At 35.8% G+C, this 26,527-nt stretch overlaps 1 protein-coding gene across 3 annotated transcripts in view; it reads left to right on the top strand.

Annotated features, from left to right (window-relative positions):
* The window catches only part of LOC149776938 (uncharacterized), a 47,496-nt gene that overhangs the window by 18,725 nt on the left and 2,244 nt on the right, over window positions 1-26,527 (top strand). The window contains exons 3-5 of one of the 3 annotated variants that reach the window (XM_089941657.1): window positions 7,577-8,030; window positions 22,333-22,548; window positions 24,844-24,934. In XM_089941657.1, coding sequence (XP_089797783.1) covers window positions 22,393-22,548; window positions 24,844-24,934 — 247 coding nt within the window. In that variant the 5' untranslated portion in view covers window positions 7,577-8,030; window positions 22,333-22,392. Of the gene's footprint in view, window positions 1-7,576; window positions 8,031-9,927; window positions 9,999-22,332; window positions 22,549-24,843; window positions 24,935-26,527 lie in introns of those variants that run through there. The other 2 variants (XM_089941656.1, XM_089941658.1) reach the window with 2 other exon arrangements.

Genomic DNA, 26,527 nt, shown 5'->3' on the forward strand with positions numbered 1-26,527 from the left:
ATAGTTTCCACTCTGTCAGCTCATGTTGCAGCATCAGCTGCAAAATTACATTTGATCGCTCATTCTGGATACTGCTTTGAATTTATTCTGACAAATATTCATCTAACATCAGGACTATCAAATACGGAATTGTTTTGAAGCTGACTTCCATGTCTGTTCTGTCCTTGAAATACAATGAATACATGCCTTGGTAACTGCTCGCTTGGCACTGTTGTTATATGCCATGTGTTATTGATCGAATTTGAATTGCGGTTTCATAAACTTTGTTCTGCACAAAATACACTTTTTTGGTGAATGCTGTTAGCATTGTCTCAAGTCCTATTGATTTATCCATCGACAGAATGACACATGGCATCGAAAATACCAATTGTGAAATTACAAACTGAAAATTATTATCAGCTTCAGCAGGATTAGCTGGACCAATAAGACAATCGCTTTGATCTGCTTGGTCAAGTATAAGTATGTTTGATACCACAAAATACCTTATTGTAGTCCCTGCAAAATCCAAATATTTTGCTAAGCAGATGCATCATAGTTATTTGATTTGATCTTTCTGTAAATTTTAGTTGTTTAGCATAACCTTCATTGTGATCTTTATTTCCAATATTTATTATATTTGTTATCCTTTTTAATATGGCTAACATTGCAGTTCTATCAGCATCAGCAGCACGTACAGTAATTCCAAGAAAATTACAAGCTGCTGTCAGAGAAGTCCTTGTTGCATCTACATCTGCATCTGCAGCTATTGCAGTAATTCCAAGAGATAAGGCGTTTGCAATAAGAAAATCTCTTACTATAACTGCTCTGCCAGCAGCATCAGTTCCAGCTGCAGTTTCATTAAAATAAGTAAATTCATTTGAAATAACATCTCCAGTTCCAGTATCTTTTAACCTCATCATATTTGTTGCAACAGATCTCAAGTAGTCATTGCTGAACTAAACTACGTTAAGAATAGTGCTTGCAGTTTGTAAATGCTTAGAAATATCTTCTTCAGTTTGATTAGCTTGTTCATATCTGGCGCTTCTAAACAAACTCCAGCCATTTACAAGTGTCACTTGTGTACCAGCTGCAGTATCTGCAGGTGGATTATCAGTTGTTCTGATTCTACCTTGTACTTCAAGTTCAGCTTTATGTGGCAACAGAAACACATCTTCGTCTCCTGTATTAAAAGTTTGTATGCCTGTTTTGTTAGGTTTGTTTGAAATTTCGTCGAGATACTAAATGTATTCAAATTTCTGTTGAGTTATCTGTTAGTATTTCCTTGGTCAAGTCAAGATAATTATACTTTTTATTAATAATTATTAGACAAAATTGTGAACTGTTCTACAGTTCAGGTTGTAAAAGCCCCACTAGAATGCCACAATATCTGGTTAAGTGCTAGTACTCTGACGTCATGTTTTAGTTACTAATTTTCTAATACTTTCTTCACTTGGTGGAAATAATAGTTTTTTGTCACTTTTGTCAATGCCGCAGTAGTTTCTGATGGTGGTGATATTTTAGAAATTCCTTGTTTTATATCCCCTTCGCTTGCGATAGGTGCACTCAATGGTCTACCCTTAATTTTATCAACAATCTTCTGTCCAGCAGCTGTACCTATTGCATAGGAGGCTCCAATGGCAAAAGCTTTTGATGCATCTAACACAGTAGGTGCTATTTTATTTGCAATTCCAGGTAGATTTTAGAGATCATATTATCGAAGAAACCTCCTACGATATTTCCACGATAAATTTTTAACTGTTTCATTTTGTTATACAAAACTGCTTGATAAAATTTATACTTGTCAGCTAGCTGACTGAGCAGAGCTCAATGCGATCTCAAGTGCAGATAATATGTTACAGTTTTGTTTTTGAGATTTAGTTGCTGGCCGTATTGACCAGTCAGTGTCATCTTGATAGGAGATATTGGATCTTCAACACTAACAGGATAGTATATTATATGACTTGGATTTACTTGCATTAATAAACCTGGTGGTATCTTAGGGAAAAAGAATAAATAGTTTGACCTTTACAACCACGTGCCATAAACGACCAACTGGCAATCGAGCAGTTCACTAAAATCGAATTTACTTCTGTTATATCCACTGGTGACTCACCCTCGTATAAAATTGAAGCACTTTGCGATTCAGAATCATACTGTTTTTGAGCAAAACCTAACAATGGCCTGATGCTAATGGTGGTACTGAAATCAAGAAGAAAATTGTTTTTCAAAGTTATTCTGGCACGCAGTGTGTTATAGTTTGAAATGAGATCAAAATTGTCTGATACAGATTCAGCTTTAGTTGTAATCATTAACTTTATTGCTTTCTTTAGATCTGTAATGTTAAAAGCGCCCTGCGATATCTTAACAGAAGTCCAAGCTGGGCCAGCAGGCTGGATCGATTGAAATGTGAAATCGTCATTAAGATTAGTTCTGATATTTGCCATTGAGTGCAAAGCAGTAGCTGAAACTAAACCTATTTCAAATTGCGATCCCGAGTCCAGCTGAGTTGGTGGATTATAAATAACAGAAAAGTTTGCACTGTCTGCCATAGTCTGTGATGAATCAAGCAGTAATGTAGTTAATAACATTTTTATTTTATCTGACAGATAAAACTGCACTGCTGGCAGTTTGTGCTTTGCTGTTAGTGAATCAAATCTATGTAAAATGTAATATTTGTCAGATGTTAGGTAACCATTTGATCTGAGATTATCTAAAATATCCACAATTTTGTTGTCAATTTCTGTGCTCGTATTTCTGGCTTCCTTTGATGCTATTAATAGCATCAACCAGTTAACTAATTCAGCGTTCGAGTTAAAGATCTTCAGACCATAGGCTATTTTCTTTCTTATTGTTGATCAAGTTTTTTAGCTATGTTTTCTAATGTTCTGTAATTAAATCTTTTTGTTTTGATTTTTATGTTAAGTATAACATCATATATATTAGCAATAATACCTTCTCTGTACATATCAAATTAGTTTCGTGCTTCATTGTAATTATTAAATTCTCTGATCTTATCAAAAGCCACTTTATTTTTTTCTTTGAATTCCTAGTTTTTTTTAATGTGATTATCTACCTCATTGCCTCGCCACTAATTTTTTTTCTATCATCAAGCTTTATTTTATTTGCACCAAAAAATGTCTCAGAATTTTTTAACTCGATAATGTATACTAATATTTAGTTTCTCCTATTAATTTATTGATCGTTTCCCGAAAAATAGCCACCTATTCTTCACCATCTCTAGCCTACTTTTCAACTTTTTGTAATACCACAATTTGTCGTGCAGCTGGATCTCCTATTTTTTTTCAATAATTTGGTCAGCAAATTGTTTTTGCTCCTCTTCAACAATACCTCATAATCCTTTCTCTGATAACTTTTTAAGATCTTCTGGTAATGCTACAGAAATATCAGGTTGTTTGCCAACTGCATCTTCAGTTACTGGTCTAGAAAGCCTAGCATTTTCTTCTGCAGTTTGCTGTTGTCCTCTTTGTTCCTGTTCGACTTTTTTCTTGAACGCTGCTCTTATTACAGCAAATTTCTTTAGAACTTCTATTTATTTTGCATCCATTTTTATAAGTATCTGTTAGATTATTTTTCAGTCGAAAAACTTGTCTATTTCAAATCTGAACATACGATTTTGATCTCTTGCTATTTATCAAACAAGAAACTTTATCAAACAAAAAGAAGTTGTGTCTGCCATTACCAGTAGCGTTATGATACAGCTCACCAAATTTTTCTTTTAATACACCTCGGCATTGCTGTCGGGCTATATTGTTTTACATCGATATTGTCTAGTCCAACGAATAGAATAAAACAACCTGTAATTCTCCAGATCAATCAATCCACATTATAAAACCCTTGTGCCAAATAGACTGCATTACATTTTCTGTTGTGCAATAATGAAAAATAAGATTTTATCTTTTCCTTCTCTGCATTGCTTAGTGGGATGTCATCAAAAACAATTATTTTATGTTCTTCTGAATCTAGCTTAGCAACTGGAATTAAATCTTCAGGTTGTTTTATGATAAAAATATCATCACCGGTGCCAAGTTCATTTTTAGCTTTTTATTGTATTTGCTAAGCAGCTCATATTTCTCCTGCTGCGGATTGATCTCACATTATCTCGAAAAATCTGGAGATACAATGACTGCTAACTTAAATATGTCAGGTCAGCGAGTGCTAGACCTTGAGACAACATATCCACCAATGAATGCCGATAACTCACAAGCAGTAAGTTTTGGCCAACTTAGCACGGTCAGTAATGGTAAGATATCGTTGTCGGGTGGAAAGATGACCGGAAATATCAACATGAGTGGAAGAAAAATAGTGAATTTGCAAACTAAATACCCCCCCCCCCCGCTAACATAAATAGCTTGCAAGCAGCAAGCTATGCACAACTTAGCGTGGTCGACATAACAAGTTGCCACTAGTGTGTGGGACGATGGCTGGAAATATAGATATGGGAGGAAAGTTCATATTTAATACACAACTTGATAACAACATTGACCATTAATGATTTTGTAACAAATATAAAGTTTGTCAAAGACAACTTTGTGATAAAATCTGGCGACATTATGGTGGGAATCTGGACATGGGATTGAACAAGATAACTATGGCAATTCCATCAGCAACATCAGATGTAACAAATAAAACTTGCGCCAACCATATGATGGCTTGAAATATTACATCATGAGTAGCAAAATCCGGTGATACGATGACAGGTACATTAAACATGGGCTGGAATAAAATAACAACAACTTATAATCCTGTTGCCCCATTTGATCGTACAAGAAAAGTGTACGTGGATGCTGAAAAAGTGCAGCATGAGCTAGAACAATTACTGCTGCAGATGCCAATGATCTTAAAAAAAATCCAGAGGCACAGTTACAGCTGTGATCGATATTTTTGCCAACAAATTAACTTCTACATATGTACCTGTTTCTGCATTTGATTTTATTAATAAATAGTATGTGGATAGTGTTACCCAGTCTGCTTGCAGTTGGTGGTAGTACAAAACAAGCTAAAAATAGTGTCAATCATATTCCACATCTAGCTGGGAAAAAATCGTTGGGTTTTATTGCAACAGCATCAAGTTATTATTGGGAGAATAAATCCAAGTTATGTGTTTGCGTTTAACAACCCTCAATCTGATGAGTTAGAGTGGGTCACAGAAGGAGAAACAAGTGACATTTGGATCAAAATAAAGTGTCCAGCAGCCATTGCGATTTGGAAATTTCAACTACAAGGTTGATCAGATTATAATATCAAAAAAATTCTTAAATGGAAATTAGAAGGATCGAATGATGATTCGACATGGACTATGCTGTATAGTATATTACTTGGTAGTACCGGTAGTTACGTTTCTCAGCAATTTATACTTGATCCTGCAGTAACCACAAACAAGTACTCGTATTTCTGGATTTTTGTTTCCAGAGCAGGTCATTTTCCAGGTTTGTCAATGTTTCAGATATATACACTTGATGACCTAGTATCGGTCATTGCGATTTTAATGTGTTTGTAATCTATAATGTGATAATGAGCTAAAGAAATGTGTTGATAAATCTATTGTCTCACATGGAAATTTTATAAAGCTGCTAGAACCTGGCTCTAGCATCAGTGGTAAGATTAATCTGTACTTGTTCTGTCATGATGATGAGAGTTATATGATAGCAAAAGTTGAGATTTTAAAAATGTCTCTACAAGTGGCTGTGTAAAAAATATAATACACTTGTGAATAACCAAGCCATAAAAGAATAGCAAAAGGAAGTACCTGCAACCAGTTTGAATGATGCTTGATATTTCTTAAATCTTGGGTAATTTTTTTTTTGTTGATATTTTTATTTTTCCATTGTGTTTGAACACACTCCCCCCCCCCCATTGAATCGCTAAGTGCAAAACAAAATTTTAGAGATTCAGAGGGCTGTCCAGGCTGATTTTCAATTTTGTAAATTTGTAATCAAGCACACACACACCCCTAAATGAAACCCCGGGTGCTTTAAAATTAACACCCATTTTGAGGTTTGGAGGGGCCAGGCAAATTTTGCACCTTTTTTTTATTAATTTTATCTTACAAGTTTACAATTACCCATTTAAGTACATGTATATCTCATCTTTTTCAATGCATTGCAGGTTCCCTCCATTATAATAGGATCTGTCGCAGATCCTGACAATATGTCAATCGCGTTTTTTTCTGGAGTCCAACGCATGAAATCATTTCACTTGTCGATTGAAAGTTTGTCTGTCTGTATGCTTTAACAACTCGGCTGCTGATCTCTTTAGAGCATGTGTTGTGAAATATACAATTATCAATTTTTTTTATTACCTGTAAATCCCAGTGAGTTATTAATAGTGCATAGGAATTTAACATTCAGACGTGTAACCTGATTTGGAAGAACCCTGCATGTTAGGTATAGTAAATTTTGTGTGAATAAAACCACTAGTATTGATAAGTGGGCTTTTCTAAGCCAAACTATATTTTGTCTGACGATGATGATGATTTAGTGATAGATCCCTCAAGTCAGGTAATCAATAATGAAATCAATGCTGTTGCCTCAAGAAAGTTTTTTTTCTACTTTGTTTAGATTAATATGGGCGGCTGGCGGGGTAAAAATTATGCTGTCGTCCTAATACAAAATAGAGTTTTGGCTGAGATACCCCACTTAGCAATACTACTTCCATATGCATGCTGTACAAGCCATACCATCACTAGAAGAGCCACCATGGACACTCTGTCGAATTGGCTGTACATTTTAATGCAATGGGCAGTTGAAATAGGTGGGAAATGGGAATTCCTCTGGGGTTGAAGGCAAGACAAATGTGATATCAAGTTAAATTCCTAACAATAAATGACATGTCCTTCTTGCAAATAAACTAAATAAGGCAGATTTTTTTTTCAGCTGTCAGTATTGTTTTGTTTACTCAAATCTAATGAAGTTATTGTACAGCAATGAAAGTATATTATTCCTTAATTGTTTCTTTAAAGGAGGTCTGTATTTCTCTGTTTTATAGAAGGAACATACCTTCTTCAACTAATTTTTCATTAAACGTTCTTTTTAAAAAAAACAGCTTTCATTATTGTATGTGCTCTTACACATGCATAGATGTTCTGTCATAATTCCATTCTCTCCCATAAGCACTTATAAAATGGCATATTTTTGCACATCTGCAAAACCCCTGAGAAACTGAAAACTGAATTTGTTCTTGTCATCCAGGGATCAGGCATAGAGATTATGTACCTAACAGCTTGAGTTTGAGTTTCCACTCTCATCTAGTCAAAAGCAACCTTTCAAAAGTTAAGTCCTTTGAGATTGGTTCGTGAAAATATATCGAGCTCAGGCTGAGACTTGGAATTTTAAGGCCTAACCGGATCTAAAATCACACAGTAATTTTTTTATTAAATGCTAAATAAACTTGATAGATGGAATCCTGTTCAGGCAAAATAGTCTTTGACAATTAGGCCACAATTTTGTGACTTCTTTGACATTCATATATTTTAGCATGTGACAATAAAAGGCAACAAGACATAGAGGTCTGTGATTTTTTCAAAAGATTGCATAGCCTTTTGTATTTGTCTGCATCTTGCTGCATCTTTATCTTACAGGGATTCCAAGCCTTTGTTTGACTCTGAAGGATACTTCAGATATCTTCGATTGGGGAGATCACTACTTTACATGAAGGAGGCATTGCATGAGCCTCTGAAATCAGAAATAGAAAAGTTACATAAAGAGCTTTTGGAAAACACAAAAAATAAAAACTTGTTCAAAAGTAAAGATGATGAGACAAAGAAAAAATCATTATGTGATTATATACAAAGCAAATATTGTGATCACCAAAATGGTAGTATTTGCAAAAGTAATTTAAATATACAAAGATGGGAGTCCATGTCATGGGAAACAGCAAAACCCTTTATGCAATCTGGACAGATGGAGAAAAACAAAGGTCCAGAATTCACAAATGTTATGGGCATTCTCAGACTCATCTCTGGCTGCAAGCAGTTTAAAGACTGGCTGGAAGGAGAGATAGATGGCACTACTGGACGTTCATGAATTGATGAGGTAATTCACTGTTATCTGCCCTTAGTCTGTTAATGAGTGTAAAGCTTTTTAGAAACATGCATGCTCATTAAAAAGTTTTTCATTTGATTCTGTATGAATATACATGTTCTTACGCAGACAGATTTGATCAGCAACTCATTAAAAAAATGTCTACAATAACTTAAAAACATGGGTATTACAAATTTCCTTGCATAAAAGGTTTTTAAAATAAGAAGATGGTCAAGGAACCTATGCTACTGATTGCCTTAAGGCTGTCTATATAGTCCTCACTTGAGAGGCATGGAGTATAACTTGCTGTACTTCTTGTGTCAAGTCTGGTTTGTAAATTCTGAAAATCTGAACTTTCAGCTAAATTATTTGAGATATTGGTAATGTATCTTGTAGTTTTCTGCCATATGTTTATCTTCATGCCATTTTCAGAACCTCTCTTTATTCTGTTATTTTTTATGGTCATCAGACTTGAGCTCTACTGGCTATTAACCAAAGATATTATGGGATGGCCTGTTGTCTGTCATCCAATGTTCACCTCACTGTTTGTACATTAGTTTGTGATCGCTACTCATCCTGAACTACTTGGAGGATTGCTATGAAACTTTACACACACATTAATCCCAAAATCTAGTTGGTCCTAAATGAAAATTGTTCCGCTCAGACACCCAATCTTGAAATCTTATCATCACTACTTTTCCTATCATATCTGAATGGACATGGTCATATCAGAATGGACATGGTCATATCAGAATGGACATGGTTATATCTGAATGGACATGGTCATATCAGAATGGACATGGTCCCTGAAAGACTTCTTGTGATAAGTAGTATCTTTATATGGCTTTTAGATTTCAGTTACTGATCTGGGTCAAAGTCTTCTTTACCACTTCCATAACATGTGAGTATAGTACTTACACATGCAAGCCCACTTTGAGCCTCGTATGGTTGTAACACATTAGAACCATTATTTCTATATCTTTGAAAGTGAATGAGTAAGGTATGTATTTTTTATACATATATTTCCTTTTGCTATTTTATTGCAGTTTTCTCTCTTTGACAAAAACTTCATTGAAACAAGGCAGCAAGGTACAAAATAGCATGAAGGGCAGACATTGCTTTTTTCTCTCTCTCTTCAAAACAAAACTGGAAAAAGCATGTTAGCATCAGTGATGCAATTTCCCAATTGCTGGTAATCTGGAATAGCATACAGTGATACCATTAATATTCATGAAATTAGAAGCTACTAGTGAAAAGACAAAGCCATGTTATTGATCTTGTCTCGTCTTATACTCCACATCGGCTTATATAAGATGAAGAATGGAAAATTTGTTAAAATAATAAATTCAACTTATACTCCACTTCAACTTATAGGGCACCAAAATATAGTAATTGCATGACTGGTAGACCTTGTCCACAAATTACAGACAGGTGCAAGAATTACACGCACATTTAACCAACTACCTTTCTTCACTTTTACAAATGTCTTACAGTTATGGAAAATATCTGCCTGTTGAATATTTACATCTCCATGCCTGGGGAATATTTATATATCAGCGATTAAAAGAAAATGGGGGCCCCGAGTGACAGAGTGGTCTAAAGCGCTCTCTGTTACGGATCACTGCTTTCTCACCTCTGTCTTTGTGGGTTTGAGTCTAGGATTCAGCCAATGTGGGTATGTGAGAAAGCTTGCCATTAGCTTCTCGTGGGTCGGTGGTTCTTCCCAGGGTTTTCCCGGGTTCTTCCTCCACCATTAATACTGGCCGCCATGCATAGCCTATCATGTGCTGAAAAATGGCGTTAAACCCCACAACAACAACAACAAAAGAAAATGATGTCATGTATTTATTTATAACTTATTTTCAGTTGGCCAATGAGAAGGTAGTATTCCATTCAGGGCGTTGTTTTTGCATATTAAGCGTGCGTGATCAGGTACATGTCGAGTGGTACTGTGGGAAAATGATTTGGCATTCCTTAAAAGTATGATACTAAGTAAAACTTTTGATAGGGATACACAGTCAAATGCTTGAGCTAAACATCTGTCCAAATTTATTACGCTACATGAAATGTGGCTTGAAATAAAAGACTTTATTCTTAAATGGGTCACGTGAGAATGGAGAGAAGTGTCCTCCCTTGTAGTTATTATATAGTACATGTATGACAGGTCAATTTTAAGCAACGATACGAGCCCCTGTGCCCTACTCAGTCCAGTCAATACCCTGTCCCACTTGTTTTGTGATGTACCTAGCATTGTTAAAATTAACGGTTTTCTATGAGATAGTAGTATTATAGTTAATATTCTTATTTCTATTATGGTCTGCCTCTTAATGGAGAGAGAGAAAAAGAAAGAAACATTTTTTAAAAGGTATCAAGGTTAAAAAGTTTAACATTATTATAGAATTTATCATTTTCATAAGACAAAAGATGGGAGATGAGGTGAGTGGCCTAGGGAGGGCATGGGGGAGTGGCTCCCGCACTGCGCACTGGCTGGAATCCTCCCATAGTGGAGGATAAGCCAGTTCCATCCCCCATCCGTCCCATGCCTCTGCTCTTATCTGTATGTATTCAATTGCCTAACAGGCAGCCATATTTTTAATTGAAACTCTGTGCCTACATTTAATAATGTGATGAACAGTATACAACTTACACTTAGGGGTTGTCCATAAAGGAAGTCTGCAGATAACACCTGTTTTCCTACCCCCTCCCCTTGTCCACTTTTGTCTGCATACCTGTTTTCCTAAAAAAAAAAACCTTCCCCTGCTGTGGACATCCACATCTAGCATTATACACTGCTTTATGGTCTGGCAGTGTAATAGCTGGTGCTCTCAAAATACAACACTCACTGATCTCATCACAAGATGTAGCTCAAAACAAAGAAAAAATTAAACAGAAAGTTTTTTCTTTAATAAGTCTTTATTTAGAACATACAACTAAAGTTGTCATCTCACAAAAACCTAAATTTGATAGACTGTCAATGTCTTACTCCATTTCAACAAACGCAGACTGCAGCCAGTCAAATAAGTTGCGAACAACTGGCAGACCGTCATCACTACTTTCAGTTGTGGAAGTTGATGATGCAGTTGACAGAATAGCACTAACAGATTCAGGCTCCACAGCGCCTACATCTGCCACTTCAGCTTGTGTGCTCACTGTTGCAAGTACAGCGCTGGCCACACTGATTACAAATGCGCATCTCAAGATCAGCAGTAACCAACGGACAGTAGAAATCAAATGGCATCCTCAGGAAGTCATGTAGATGTAAAAGAGCCAGTCATTGATAAACCAATCCAAACGTTCCACTGTTGCTGCCAACTGGTGCGTAGGTAATCCCTTTATCTGTGCAGTAGTGTGGAACAGGTGGAGGTAAAAATCGTTCAGGAAACATATCATTGTAGTTAGTGTGATGCTGACCACAGCATGATTCACTGTTGCACTTCACAATCTCCAAGCAATACTGCAACTGTTAATTGAATGTGACGACTTGTCCACTCATCTGACGGTGGACTGATGTCCAGTTTTCCTGCATCACATGTTACAAAAGATGCTACCACATCAAAAACAATCAATAACTGTTGAGCTCCAGATTTCTGCCAACACTTTACCGGCTTTCTGGAAATTGGCCCTTCCCAACTCTACATCACATCTCTTGCCATTGCTGTCCAAATGAGATCCATAATGACTGTGAGGCAGAATCAATCCTGATAGATCACATGACAGAGGAGCCATGCGTTGTTTGACAGTGTTGTAGGTAGAGTGCCCTGGTGCATGGAACGCAACAAAAATTGCATCCAGGTTGTTGTAATGGAAGGCTCGATAGTGCGGCTAGTGTTTTCGGAAATTGAGGGTTCTCATCTGGACCACCATCTGCTGTTATGACCACAGTCGGCTTCACTGATCCATTAATACACATAACAGGCAGAAAAGCAGGAAGTTGTTTGAGTTCTTCTAAATCAGCAGCGTGAGTCATTGCTGTGCTACTGTCATGCTTCCCACTACGAATGAAGACAGTGTTCTCCCATAGCGACAGTCAGATCTTTCAAGCAGCAGATTGTAGTTGCTGCAAAATGAGCATCTATGTGATTGCACCTTTCACTGTTTTCTGCCTTAAGCAGCTCGACAGGCACTGTGGTCATGTGATGCTTACCCTCAGTCATCACTGAAATACATGGAAGTAGACGTAGATATGTTCCTGCTCGACTGATGATGAAATCATATTGGACAAGGGCTTCATGCAAGTCATCCAACGTTTTGCAGCTACTAAGCTCCTCAGATCATCGCCACAGATCAGCAGCTGCTCCACATGAAATAATGTCCATGATTGTCTTTAGCAACTGTGGTTGGTCATCTTCTAAGCGGGGCCTTCCTACTTTTTGCAGACAGAACTTTTTGAGTTGCTGGCCAATGACTGGATCTTCTGTTTGGTGTGCTCGTTCAGCTGCCAGACGTTTTAACTTTTTCTCCATCTTCACCTTTATGCTGCTGAGTTCATCAGACTTTGTTTTCATATCAGCTGCCCACATTCCAGTGTTTTTTACCTGCAGAAGACTATCCATTTGTGCGATGACAGATTCTAACTCATTGCTTGCTGCATCTTGTGCTGGTGTAGAGCGTTGGTTTTTTTTCTTCACTAGACTTGCTGCTGCTGTTGTTTGCATCTCGGTATCCGTCTCTCTTGCTGTTACGTCAGCACAAGATGCCTCTTCCACCTATGACCAAACGTCATTATTTATTATCACCACAGTTGACGGAAGTTCCTGAGATGACGTGGTTAGCGTCAAAGTAGTTGAATCTGATGCTTGGCTTAGACTTGCAGCACGGGCCCACATGCTCATCAGACTACTTTTTCTTTCTGCTGCTCTTGCATGCCAAACTCGAATCAAGTTTTTTTACTTCTTCTTCATTTTGTTCCACTGCTCCTGTGCACGTTTATATGCCAGATCTGCCTTCAGATCCAGGTGTGCAGCAATGAAAGCATCCTTAAAGTCACTATGCAGTTTATAATGCACATCCATTATTAGCATCGTTAGTATACAGAGTGTAATGTTATTTGTTATTGAAGAATAACTCTAGAAGGCGTTCTATAGTATTTATTATATACAAGACATCAATACAGCTTGGAAGGGGAGTAAAGTCTGTCCTGAGTGTCCGTTTCCCATGGAACTTAAACCCTAGTGAATGTATAACATAAACCAGCTGTTGGTGTGTATCAGTTCTAGTCCAGTGTGGAATGTCTGATTACTTTTACTGTCAAGTGATATTTCAAAGCTAATTAGATTAAGGCTTACACTACACAGAGTATTCTTATGTTATGTGTTTAGGCTGTAATAAACAGTAACACAGAAAGAGTGAAAACAATAAGCTTTGTAAAATTTAACAAAATAATTTATTTCCCTGGAAAAATTCTGTAAAAATGAAAAAAATAAGAACTTATGGTACCGTTTCAAGAATCAAATCCAAAAATAATCCAAGAATAATCCAAAAATAATCCAAGAAGTCCTAGTAATAAAATGTTCTAATAATTTCAAGTTCGAATCCCAACGAAGAATCCAAGATTGATGACGATGATGTATGCTGTAGTCTGTACTGCTTTTTTTTATATCTACAGTTCCTTTTAGAAATACAATAATGACACTCCGGTGTTGGAAATCCGAATAAAACTTCACTAAATGTCTTTGTTCAAGAATCCTGTTTGAGCACACAAATATTTCCAGGAAAAAGAATTAATCCTTTTTAAATCCAAATTATCTGAAGAAATTATAACTCAAAAATCTGGCTACAACAAAAGAACACAACTTGATACCAAGCCCGAAAACTGGGATTTCTCTTTCTCTAAAACAAAGGTCATATCGTATTCTAAGACGCAGTTTCGAAATTCCCCAAATTGCGAAATGAAAAGGGGATCGGGTCACGTGATAGTGTTTACTTATTTAAAAATATCACATACACAGAATATGGCCTTGATTAGACGAATTATTTTACTCTGAGAATAAAATTGTTAAAAATTGTTAGCTTCTTAAACCACGTGGTCCCATCATGACCTTGACAACAACCAGTCATTTTAAAATAAAAACAGAACTTTTTCGTGTGGCTGCTACTAATCTTGAGTCAAGGTCAGGATCTAGGTCAACACCTAGTGTTTATGAAAGAATGATTAAGGTCAACCAGTTTTCTTGAAAAAATATCATTTCCAGTGAATAAATTTACATTATAATAGCATATTATAGAATAAAAAATGTAAAACTGACAAACAATTAAATTAAAATAAATGTGAATTAAATCAGATATGTGTACAATATTCATAAATAATTTGTAGTATTAACTGGAAAAATATAGATCTTAAAAACTCTATTAAACAGTATGTTGCCTATGTCACTGATTAACACACGTGTGCAGAAGGCAGCTGGAGTTGATGGTTTCAGATGTGCTGTGCGTAGCAGCAGTGTAGTGGTGGCTACTGCAGCCAGCTGCCTGCTTTAAGGCCAACCCATTCATATATCCACCATGCCTGCCAATTCTGCTTGTCGGGTAATTCTGCATAACGATACGTCATTGCTGTAAACATTGGATCACATGTTATTTTGGTTCAAAAATCCATTTTGTATCAAGAAAGAACGATCATACTTTAATCAAGGACAGTGATATTCATAGAGTGTACAAAAATATCCCACATTTAGACTTGAAATGCACATGAAAATGTGATTTCTAAATGTCAACATGAACCACTCTATGACCTTCTTGAACCTATAACCCAGAAAATCAGATTTACTATTAATCTTTTAGAATCATACAAATAAATACATTATTTAAAAGATGGAAATGTAAACCTTAAACAATTCTGCATCTTAATCCAAGTTTCCCATTTTGCAAGAAGTTGTTCCACACGTACAAAATCGTCTGCTACCCAACATATGAATTTGACACTAGAACAAAATGCAAGGGCGTATTGTCTGTTTCAAAATTCTTTAGCAAATTTTCACCATAAACAAGCCGTTGTAAACACATTACATCCTATTCATTGTTATTTCTCTTCCACATACACAGTATTAGCTTATTTTTTTAAAATAAAATGTTGAACTTTACTAATTTTTTACAGGATCGGTTTAGTTTGCTTAATAGCTCTTGCCATTTATTGGCATTGTTACGTTGAATTTTGTCAAACTAGTTATAAACCTGACCTAATTACTCTACCGAAGTGCTGAAAGAAGCAGTCCAAAGTAATATATTTCATTTCTGTAGCCAGATAGATAAACATTACAACTTCTCAAAGCTGTGCGCAGAATAGGTCGACCTTTCGTGAGTTATGAAAATACAGGGGTGGTATCCAGTGTGTCCAAAATTAAAATTAGTATGAACAGAATATTCTGGTGACAATTGCCTCTTTTAAAATGGTAAGCATTGCAATATTTTATTGTCGTCAATTGGTCGAATTCGGTATGTTTTGCTTCAGTATTGGAGACAAAAACCTTAAGTACGCAGAAATGCCTGATAGCATTGTATTCTGTGGCACAAATCGTACAAATTAAAATTAACAAATAATTTATACTTAGTGATTACCCATTAAGGATATCCGCAAAACATACTGGAATACACGCAGTAGGCTTAAAGCAGCTGTTCAACACAGAAGATTATAACAAAAAGATCCACAAGGTCCTTTATACCCCCTCCCTCCTTGTCCGCAGTTGTCCATACTTTAACACACACCCCCACACCCCATCTTTGCGGACGTCCTTTATGGACAACCCCTTATAATATTTAAAATTTCGATAAATGTGTGCAGGTGACGAGGTTATTGTGTAGGGGTAAGGAGCCGGACTCTTGCCCTGCATAATGCTGGAATCTCACCCTAATGGGTGATAAACCAGGATCCATCCCTCACCCGTCCTCCCCCTCTCACTTTGCACATTAACACCCTTCAAAGGGGAATCCATGATGATTGCCCCTCCAATTCCCAATTAACAGTATTTCCGTTTTATTGTGATTTATTCAAGTGTTGAAACGAGTCTCCATTTCTATTAAAAACATTTCAAGTCATCCGCATGGAGAAGGGTTTTAAATTCCCTCTCCATGTTGGGAATACTTATACCTTCTATGATATTATTTGTTAAGATATTTTTATTGAGCGCTTCAATCGCTAACATGTATAGGAGCATGGACAGAGGGCACCCCTGCCTCAATGATCTTTCTACAGCTATGTCTCTCGTCAGTGTCCCATTAACTACTACTCTAGATGAAATTCCATTATACATGGCTTGGATCCAGCTGATACAATTCAAGCTGAATCCACATTTATTTAGGACTTTGATAATAAAGCCATGCTCTATCCAATCAAAAGCTTTTTCCTGATTGAATAGCAGCATGGCTTATCTCTCCCCCCTCTGCTTGAGCAAATCAGTGATGGAGCCAATGGAGAGAGTGTTGTTTAAAATATTTTTCCCTTGACCGCCTCAACTTTGGTTGGGGTCTACTAATAATCTCATACATGTACTTAATCTATTCATTAGTATCTTACTAAGTATTTTATTTTCGGTATTAAGTAAGGTGATAGGACGCCAGTTTCCAATAGCCTCCCACTCACATTTCCCTTTATAGATCAGGGTAATAATCCCTTTTTTCATGGATTGGTCATTTCTCTTTTAAAGAGAATATTGTTAAATAAAAGTTCCAATATAGGGCATAATTGTTCTTGGAACTTTATATAAAAGTCAGTTGTTAGTCCATCGGGTCCTGGCATCTTACCTAGTGATGAATCTGTCGCACTTATTCTTGCCTCATCTATAATTCTATTGAGTTTTATGTTGTTAATGTATTGATCCATTACATTTAGATCAGTATTTTGGGAGGTATATAATTTATTATAATAATTTTGAACTTCATTGAGTATTTCTTTTTTATTAGATATCACTTGATTGTTTATTTTTAGTTTGTCAGTCTTTTTATTCTTCCCTCTTTTCAGTTCAAGTCTTCTGTATATTCCTCTTCCTTTTGCATATAAATCGTCGAATTTCCCAGCTCTAATTTTAATGCCTTCTGTAATGTTTCTTTGTAGTTTGTCATATTCAGCTTCTTTTTATCCTCCTTGGTTTTATTCTCTTTCTTTTGTACTGCTTTATAATTTTTAAAGATCCAATCTTTGTGTATTCTCTTTACTGTACTGTGATATTCCGACATACTTTTAGTTAATTCTTTTAGTCTTTCCCATTCAAGGAAAATATATGGTTGTTTGTTTTGTATGAATTCATTTAGATAGTACTGAACAGAGCTCACATAATCATTACTTTTCAGTTTCCATACGCCTTGACCCCACTCAGTCAGATTTTTAGTGCGTAAATTAATTGCAACTGGTTTATAATCAGAGATGTGCTCTGACAAAATTGTACATGAATCAGTATTCCCTGAACACATCTCTGATATATAAAATTTATAAATCCTGCTCCCTTTAGATTGTGCATACACGTGTGTATTCTACTTTATCTATATATATATAAATCTGAATATATCTAGTAAATTATTTTTGTTTTTTAAAGGTTTTAATATATGGGCTGGCAGCCAAATCTGCATGCGACATCTCTCCATATCTGTCTAGATAGGTGTCAACCCAGTTAAAATTGCTGCATGTATAAGGCAATTTTCTAGTACGCATTTTTGTAAATATGTAGTTAAAAAGGTTTTTTAAAAATATCTTTTTTTATATATTCCTTCTTGAGGAAACATAGACATTTATTATGTTCCAGTTCTTTATTTTTACATGTAAATAGCAAGCTTTTAGTTTAAAAGGCGTATACTCTACTTCTGGATTTAATCCCTTGGCTTTCCGACTAATTATTGAGGCTACCTCCAGATTTAATCTCTGAGGTACGCTCATTTACAAATACTAAAGCTTTTAGATTTTTTCTAGTTTTTGTATTGTTGCATTAGACATTGTGAGTTTCTTGTACAAGTATGATATTGTAATTTTGAGATATACGGATTAATTCATCTGTTTTCCCATTAATACTGTTAATTTTAACGGTAAGAATTTTGAGGTTTAATCCCTCCAGTTTTGTTCTTTCCAGGGTGTTAGTGTTCATTTAGTTATTTTTGATAGTTATTGTTCAAATAATGTTATATGTGAATATATGTTTTATAGGCCTTCTTGGCCCTATATTGTTCCAAACTAATAGTTTTTTTTGTGGTGTTCTCCCCATGTCAGGGTGACGGCCCTTCTTTTTGGTTCTAGTTTGTCTTGATCCCCTTTCAGGGAGACCTTCTGTATTGCGTGTGCAACACGCTCGTCAGGTTCTTTATTTGATTTTATGAATTCATATATTTCTTTTTCCGTAGGAATTCAGGAAGTGGACTGTGTCCTTTTCCTCTTGCAGTGGTTCTTGGGGGTAGAGGTCTAGGGTCTACCCATTTCCTCGTCCCCTTTACCTTTCTCCCCTGGAACCGTGCCTGAGGTGGAGGATTCTGTTTGAATGGGACTCGCACCCAGACCTGTGGACACATTGCCCTTTTTGGGGGGTTTGTTTACACTCTCATTTATTGTTACTTGTGAAGTGAAACTAGTCTCAATTATCTCGTAGAAGATAGTAATAGTGTTTTCCACTAGAATAGTGTCCTTCTGTTTTAGCTTTTCCTTCCTCTCTTCTTCCCGTTGTTTTCTTAGTCTTTCTTCCTTAGCCCTTCTCTTTTCTGCTGAGCTTGTTTGCTCATAACTCAGCCATAGGTCTGAGTTTGCAATTGGGTCTGTACTGGGCAATTAGGCCCCGACAGTCACTTCAGTTTGTGCATCTGGCACTTGTGGTTGTTGTTCCAGATCTGGAACTCCCTGAACTTCCTTTTCTATTAGCTCTTGCAATTTGTTTACTTGAGTTGCATATAATGGCTTAGAAGTCAGGTTCGGGCATTCCCTGGGCAGGTGGCAACTTTTCCCACAGTGGTTACACGATATGTGGTACTGGCACCCCCCTGTACCAGGTTTTGACAATGAAGCCCATTACATATACAGATGGGGGTAGCTTCTTGGAGAATACGTACTCCAGTTAGAATGGAGGGGAAGCCCCAGAAGGTTGCCATTTTATCTCTAATTAATTAGGTTCCTAACTTCTTAGCTAGCTTATTTTTCAGTTCTATGCTCGGAACTTCTAGTGGTAGTCCCAAACAGTGGACTTCAGTGAATTTATCACGTAGCATTCTAGTAATTGGTGGTGGAACCCCAATTTGATTTTGTGGCCTTTGGTTTCCATAATGGAATTATTGGCATATATGGGAATGTTTTCTTTGGGGAAGAGGAAATATTTTCCTCTTCCTCCATTCTGCATCCCCTTGATGTCCTTGACCCTTGTTCCCTTTGCGACCATAATACTGCAATATTTCAGCAGGCCTTGGGCAATCTTTTACAGGATCCCTGAAAGGTCAAGAACCTGGCATCCTTTCTCTCAGTATGTTGTCAAGGTGCTCCCTTCTTCATTTGTCTTAAGGTCAGTTGAGAAATAAAATCCGATCCTTTTCCCCTTCTCTGGCTTAGATTGCATTACTGCAATGTCAATTTAAGTAAATTTGAACAAATTTAGACAATGTTTAAGAATTATCACAATATAAACAATGGTTAGGTAGTACAAAGTTATACTACCTGGCACAGAGTTTCCAAATAAATTGCAATATCCTAAGTAATAGAAAATAAATTCCAAGGCTCAGCTAGCATGGGTACATGGGAAAGCCTGCCAGTAGCTTCTCGTGGGTCGGTGGTTCTTCCCTGGGTTTTCCAGGGTTCTTCCTCCACAGTAGTTAAACTGGCCGCCATGTATAACCTATGTTGTGCTGAAAAATGATGTTAATCCCTAGAACAACAAAAACAACAGCAAGAAAATAAATTTGTTGGCAATCGCTTGTTGCCACTTGGCTTTTATGAAGATCGTTCACTCTTTCTAAGCACCTTTACTCCCACTTCACTCCTTTACTTCCCGTTGCTTGCTTGGGTGGCATGATTGCTATCTTTACTCCCCACTCGCTTGTTTAGGTGGCATTGTACTGTACCCATGATAAAGTTGCACTGTTGACAGTATATAATTCTGATTGAGATTTTTTCCATTTGCTTTGTATTTATACACAGCAATCGGTACTTCAAAGGTAATCACTTTTTTCTGAAGTTTCAGCAAAACTATATTATTGGTACATTTTTTAAAAAAACATGGATTAGCCATCATTCAATTAATTTTTAGCTGTTTCTTCGCGTCTTCGGAAGTCGGTCATTTGTAGGTATAGTCTGGATGCATGACTAAGTCTATCAAAGCATACAGTACTCGAGCCAGATGTCAACATAAGCGGATTATGAAATTATGATGTAACAATACACTGTAAAGATGGGTTTGTCAATACAAACAAAGGATTTGTTTAAGTAACGTATAGATTCCAGTGCATTGTGTATCCAAGTTTGTGGCTTTCGTTCGTGGTCCCTTTGAATTTCTCCACTCCAAATCCATGATCATATGTACAAATTAAACAGCTATTAAGGTTGTCGCCAAAAAAATCACCAGATGGTATATTTTGTTGCCAATAAGGGAAAATAATCGCAATTTGCGACATTGGCAAATCCCAGGACAACCCCTACAGCATACATACTGTACATATATTTTATTTATATCACATACAAATACATATATTTGCCCTTTGAACAGAGCTAAGATTCCTGCAGGCAGCTGTGTATTGACTGAGTGAATAAACTCCTCACATCCCCAAGTGTGTCTGCTACAAAATGTAGTTCTATGCCTTTTCCTCAGATGCAGGAGGTTGTGGGTTCGATCCCCAGCAAAGTCATACCGAAGACTTATAAAAATGGTACTAACAGCTGCCTCTCTTGGCACTCAGCATTAAGAGGTTAGTGTTAGGACTGGTCGCCCTGGTGTCAGGATAATGTGACTGGGTGCGACATCATGCTACATGTCTGCAGCATGATGCCCCAGTGCTAGACATCACTATAAGCTGTCACACTGCAGATATCATAGCGATATGACAGAAAAATTGTTAAAGCTATGTTAAAAATCCAAATCACACACTCAGTGCCTTTTGTGGCTGTTCACAATCACATTTGCATACTGATAAGTTGATTGTTTTCTTTTTTCTTTTTTCTTTTTCTTCACATTGATTAAATCAATATAATACACATTTATGATTTAAACATGAAAGATGGTTTTAATAATAAAAGTAGAGCACTACAACACTAGGTTTAGCTACCCCATTCATACAAATGCTAAGCCATTCACCTACCAGCTTATAGAAATTAATGTGGAATAGAAACTAAGTGAAATGATAAACCATCAAGAGGTAATTAAAATATTTTAATATATTTAAAGTTGATTTAAATCATTATTCTGCTTTAGTAACAGTACCACCGACCATAAACTCTCTCTCTCTATCTCTCTCTGGTTTGTTTGACTTTAAAACTCTCTCTCTCTCTCTCTCTCTCTCTCTCTCTCATCCTTTGGTCAGTTTGACTTAACTTTTACCGTCATTCATAAGTCCAGAGATATCGTGGGATGACACAAACAAAAATCCTCTACGTTTGTCATTTCATAGATTTTAGCCTGTATTTTGCTACGTTGGTCCAGAGAGATAGAGAGAGAGAGGCCTTTGAACATTTTCATATTTAATTAATAATTATCAAATTTTAGAACATTATAGTATGTTTAAGAAACAACAACAAAACTTTAAATACATCACAGTATGTGTACCACGTAACCGAGAAATTTACTCTATAATGTTGACAAAGTTTGCAACTTTGTACCATTGATATAAACGCTTTAGATAAATCCTAAGGAAATTGCACACATATCGTTACAACGAACCATATTCTTGTAGGTTACTTGGTGTAATTTTTATTTCTAGGTTTTAATCCAGCCCAAATTCCTTTTCTCTCTCACTCCACATTTCTGCATTGTTTGTCCCTTATGCATGAGAGAGGAGGAGAAACAAAAAGCAGGAAGGATTGTGATGAAAATGTGTACCATATTAAATTCATTTAAAAAACAATTATTAATACTTTTTATCATTATTTTCATACTTCACTAATGATTAATCTGTGGAAATTCATAATTGATCTAGAATCAACTGCAGACAGTCACTAGAATGTTTATATATGTGTATTATTGCGCCATGGGTGGATTACAATTTGGTATATCAAATTGCTTTATACCAGCACTTTAAATGCCATGTCATTTTTAATGTATGTGGGATGTGTGTGTGTATATATATATATATATATATATATATATATATATATATATATATATATATATATATATATATATATATATATGTATATATATATATATTACAGGTTTTGGACCTTCGCCATGCTGTAGCACATTCTTATAATTTGTGCTGCTCTGAAGTGCAAATGGAAAAGGGAATTGGACAGATAACAAATCTTATGAAGCATATCCAGCAAAATTTCAAAAGCTTTGTTGCTGGAGGGAGAATTTCAGAAGATGAAAAAAGAATATACCAAAATGCAGAGAAGAAGATACAAGAAGCATTCAGCAAGATAGATCAGGTAAAATAGTACAGTTTAAGGTCTTTAACATTCTGTAATGATCTTAGTCATGTGTTTTGCCATTGGTCAACTTACCTTGATGGCAGAAAAACATTATGCTGTGTAGCAAGGAAAGACAGTTTGGTAGGCAGTACAGTTGTGGATGTCCCAAATTTCAGGCAAGAAAGAAATTAGGTTTTGTTTGCTAAGTTTGAAAGATTGAACTCTATATTTATATATAAGAGAACATTATACCTAATTGAACAAGAGTTATTTAACCTATTTTTTATTGTTGCTATTAGCTAGATAGATTAGATTTTAAGTGTGGTTGAAAAATTGGTTTTGTATTTGTACTACTTGTGATCTTTACAAATATAATGATATAGAAATAGCCATACAATGGAAAAGTTAGCACCAAAAAAGCCCTGTAAACATTCATCAAAGTAAATAAAAATGTGCAGATTCTTTAACTGTGTTAGAGTAAAACTATAGAAATATGAGATTTACGAATGAAAAAATGAAACTGTAAAGCCATATTTTCCAAAATCCCCGATCCAGCAGAAATAATATATGTCATATTGTTTATATTGTCTGTTTAAAATTATGCCTATTTCAATGGAATTTTCTCCTATCTTTTTTGTGCCTTGTTTAAAATATTCATTACTGTTTTGTTTGTCATTGTTTTGTTTACTGTTGTGTATATAATACAATTCTTGCCTTTTTGGAGATTATATGAGGAATTGTCCAGCTGAGGTTTCTGCCATGTTACAAAGGATTCTGCCTGAAGGCAGCATAATATATTTTGGCTGGATGATTTGTAATATTTGAGTACAAGGAGAAGAAACTTAGGGATTATGTCCCTTTCAGTCATTGATAAAAGATGCCAGAAGCATAGATGTTTTTCTTGTATGTAACCAGAAGTAGTATTACTAAGTGACTGAGCAATTCATTCAAGAAATACCAAGTGTTTACTGATTTTGTTGCTACCAAAGGTTTACAGTATATGTTATATATTAGTTGTGGTCTAAGCCATTAACAAATAAATGATGCCATCCAAATGTTTTAATATACTGTTATTGTTTATGTACAAGGCTTGGACAACTTGAAAGGCACCACAGACACATTTGCTGCCAGGTATCATTGGTAGAATGGACAGGATTGATATTACTAAATTTCTTAGAATTTCTTGCTAAGATCAGATTTTTGTTTTGGTACATATAAAAGATACGAGAAGGGTTAAACATGGCTTTAAGGTATTTCAGTTACACACTACCGAGTCATTCGTGAAAAGTTGAGAAATCCCTAAACTTCGAGAAGAACGATATAATGGCAGTATTTTAATCTCTATTTTCAAAGAGTGTAAAAGCTCTTAAATAGTGGAATGAATTTAAGATGTTAAATGAAACTGAAACCATAGCAGCTGAGTGGCTTAGAGATCTAGCTTTTATTTTTACACTTGCACTGCATGGACCTCTTGTTTGACTGTGTGTGTGTGATTTAGATTTTTAATGTAGCTTTAACCATTTTTCAGTCATATCGCTATCATGTCTGCAGTGTGCCAGTTTAAACTGATGTCTAGCACTGGGGCATCATGCCGTAGACATGTAGCATGATGTCCCACCCAGTCACATTATTCTGACACCAGGACAACCAATCCTAACACTAACATCTTAATGCTGAGCGCCTAGTGAGGCAGCTGTTAGTACCATTTTTGTAAGTCTTTATTTGACTCGGCTGGGGTTTAAACCCACGACCTCCCGCATCCGGGGTGAATGCTCTAACCACTTGGCCACTGGAGCGGTCTTGAATCGCTGTCTGCCTATTCAAAAAAGCTTGTTAGTACAATTGAGCACAAAAGAAAAAAAAATTTGATTGGCATGTTTGTATGCATCTGTAGGTGACAATATTTTATTTTAATGCCATTAAACAATTGATTTTCAAATATTTCTCCTTTGTATCATTTTTCAGAAAATGAATTTTTAAATTGAAAATTTTATTTCCACATGATTAAAAAAAATCTTACTTTCACATGATTACAGAATTATATGAATTCTCAATGTTTTTATACTTATGCAGATGATCTGATTCAATGTTCATGCCATAACAACGTTTTTATTTTATACAGTTTTATTTATTAACATTTGCGATAGACACTATGAGCACATCTATGCATGCACTCATAAATATACAGAGCTGTGGTTACATCATGATTCAGTATGGTCACATACTGCTTCACATTGTGTTTAAAGGACAGGACAGACAAAGCTGTGATTATGATTCACCATGATCACTTATGTTTTTCATTTTTCTTTACAGGTCAGGACAGACACAGATTTTGAGAAGATGCGAGAGCTTGTTGCAAAGGATATATGTAGTTCAAAGGCTTGTGAATCATCACATGAAGCTTGTAAGTGTAAAGAAGTAGCGAAAGTCATTAGTAACAAAAAAGTAACATTTATATATTCAGATATATTTTGTTGTTCACAAATTATATATATATATATATATATATATATGTATGTATGTATAGTCCTTACATACTTGGATTAATGGCAAGGATTGGCACTAAAATGTTATGCAGATCACTGTATTTGCTAAACTATGCAAAGCTGCACTTACTATCCCAACGTTTCAGTTTAAAGTGGTAGTAATTGGGGTCACTCATCCACCCTCTGTTCCGTCTGTACATCATTAACATAATTGTACAAGAACTAGTCAGGACAGACAATTTTGTGGGAATGTTTTATATGCATGAGTACAAGACCTGATTCAGTTGTTATGCCATTAACGCAGTTTGTCCTTTTTTAAGAATTTTTGACATTTTTGTAATTTGACTTTATATTCAAACCTTGTAAGCATGATTTATCAAAAACAAGTTATAGTAGTGTAGACAAATGAAACTAGTATGTCAGACTTGTCTGTGTATATAAGTATATAAGCTGGTTAGGTTTTCTTGTCAGTATAGAAATTTGTCCGTATTTTTATATAAGTTTTTAACTTAGACTTTTGTTCAAAACTGTATTAGTACAGTTGCACAAAAAGCACTTGACACAGACAAATGATAGTTTGCAGTTACATTTGTATGCATATATTGACTAAAGCAGTGTTTCATATTTTTTCAGTTTGTGAAATTGTTCACTGTGGTGGTAAACACCACTCTAGTTAAAGTTATTTCCTTTATTATCTTATGGTGGTAAATACCACTCTAGTAAAGATATTGCCCTTAGTGACTTGTGGTGGTGAACATCACTTTAGTTAAAGTTATTGACCCTATTGAATTGTGGTGGCAAACACCACTCTAGTTAGAGTTATTGCCCCTACTGACTTGAACCTGAATGCAATGTTACACAGTCATGTGACTGCAGCTAGTATTACTGTTATTGATAGATTACTGTAACAGTGGGCATATCTGCTTATCATCTACTTGTGATATGATATTGACTGAGCACTGTATTCCTGTAATTCACATGCCCCAACTGCTTGCAGCGGAGCCATTTTGATTTGACCAGTCTCCCTACAGGCCTGCCCAACCATCCCAGGGAGCTTGTTAGCAAGATTGCATAAAAGCAACTTGATGTAGACAAATGAAATTTGAAAGGCATGTTGTATGGTTATGTATATGACCTGATTGGATTTTCTTGTCATTAAAGCAATTTTTCTTTTTTACTTCCATAAAGTTTTAAACCTATTTGTTGAAAACATTGCTACCATAATGGGGCAAAGACTATGTGAGACAGACATATGAAATTTAGTGGGCAGTACGTTTTATTCAACTACATTAGTTGTTTTTAAAAGAAATTTTAAAATAATTTAGACTTGAAGTTTGTATGCTGCAACAGGGATGAAAATATGCATTGTACAAACATAAATTTATGTTTTCTACATCTTTATCTACACCTGGATATGATACGCTATTTTATCTCCCTGACTGAAGCTGCGGTGGGGATATTATGATAACAAAATGTCCATAGCTTGTGTCCATCCATCTGTCCATAGACAA

Source organism: Sinohyriopsis cumingii, chromosome 18 (assembly GCF_028554795.1).
Source record: "Sinohyriopsis cumingii isolate HCF-2022 chromosome 18, ASM2855479v2, whole genome shotgun sequence".
In the NCBI taxonomy this organism is placed as follows: domain Eukaryota; kingdom Metazoa; phylum Mollusca; class Bivalvia; order Unionida; family Unionidae; genus Sinohyriopsis; species Sinohyriopsis cumingii.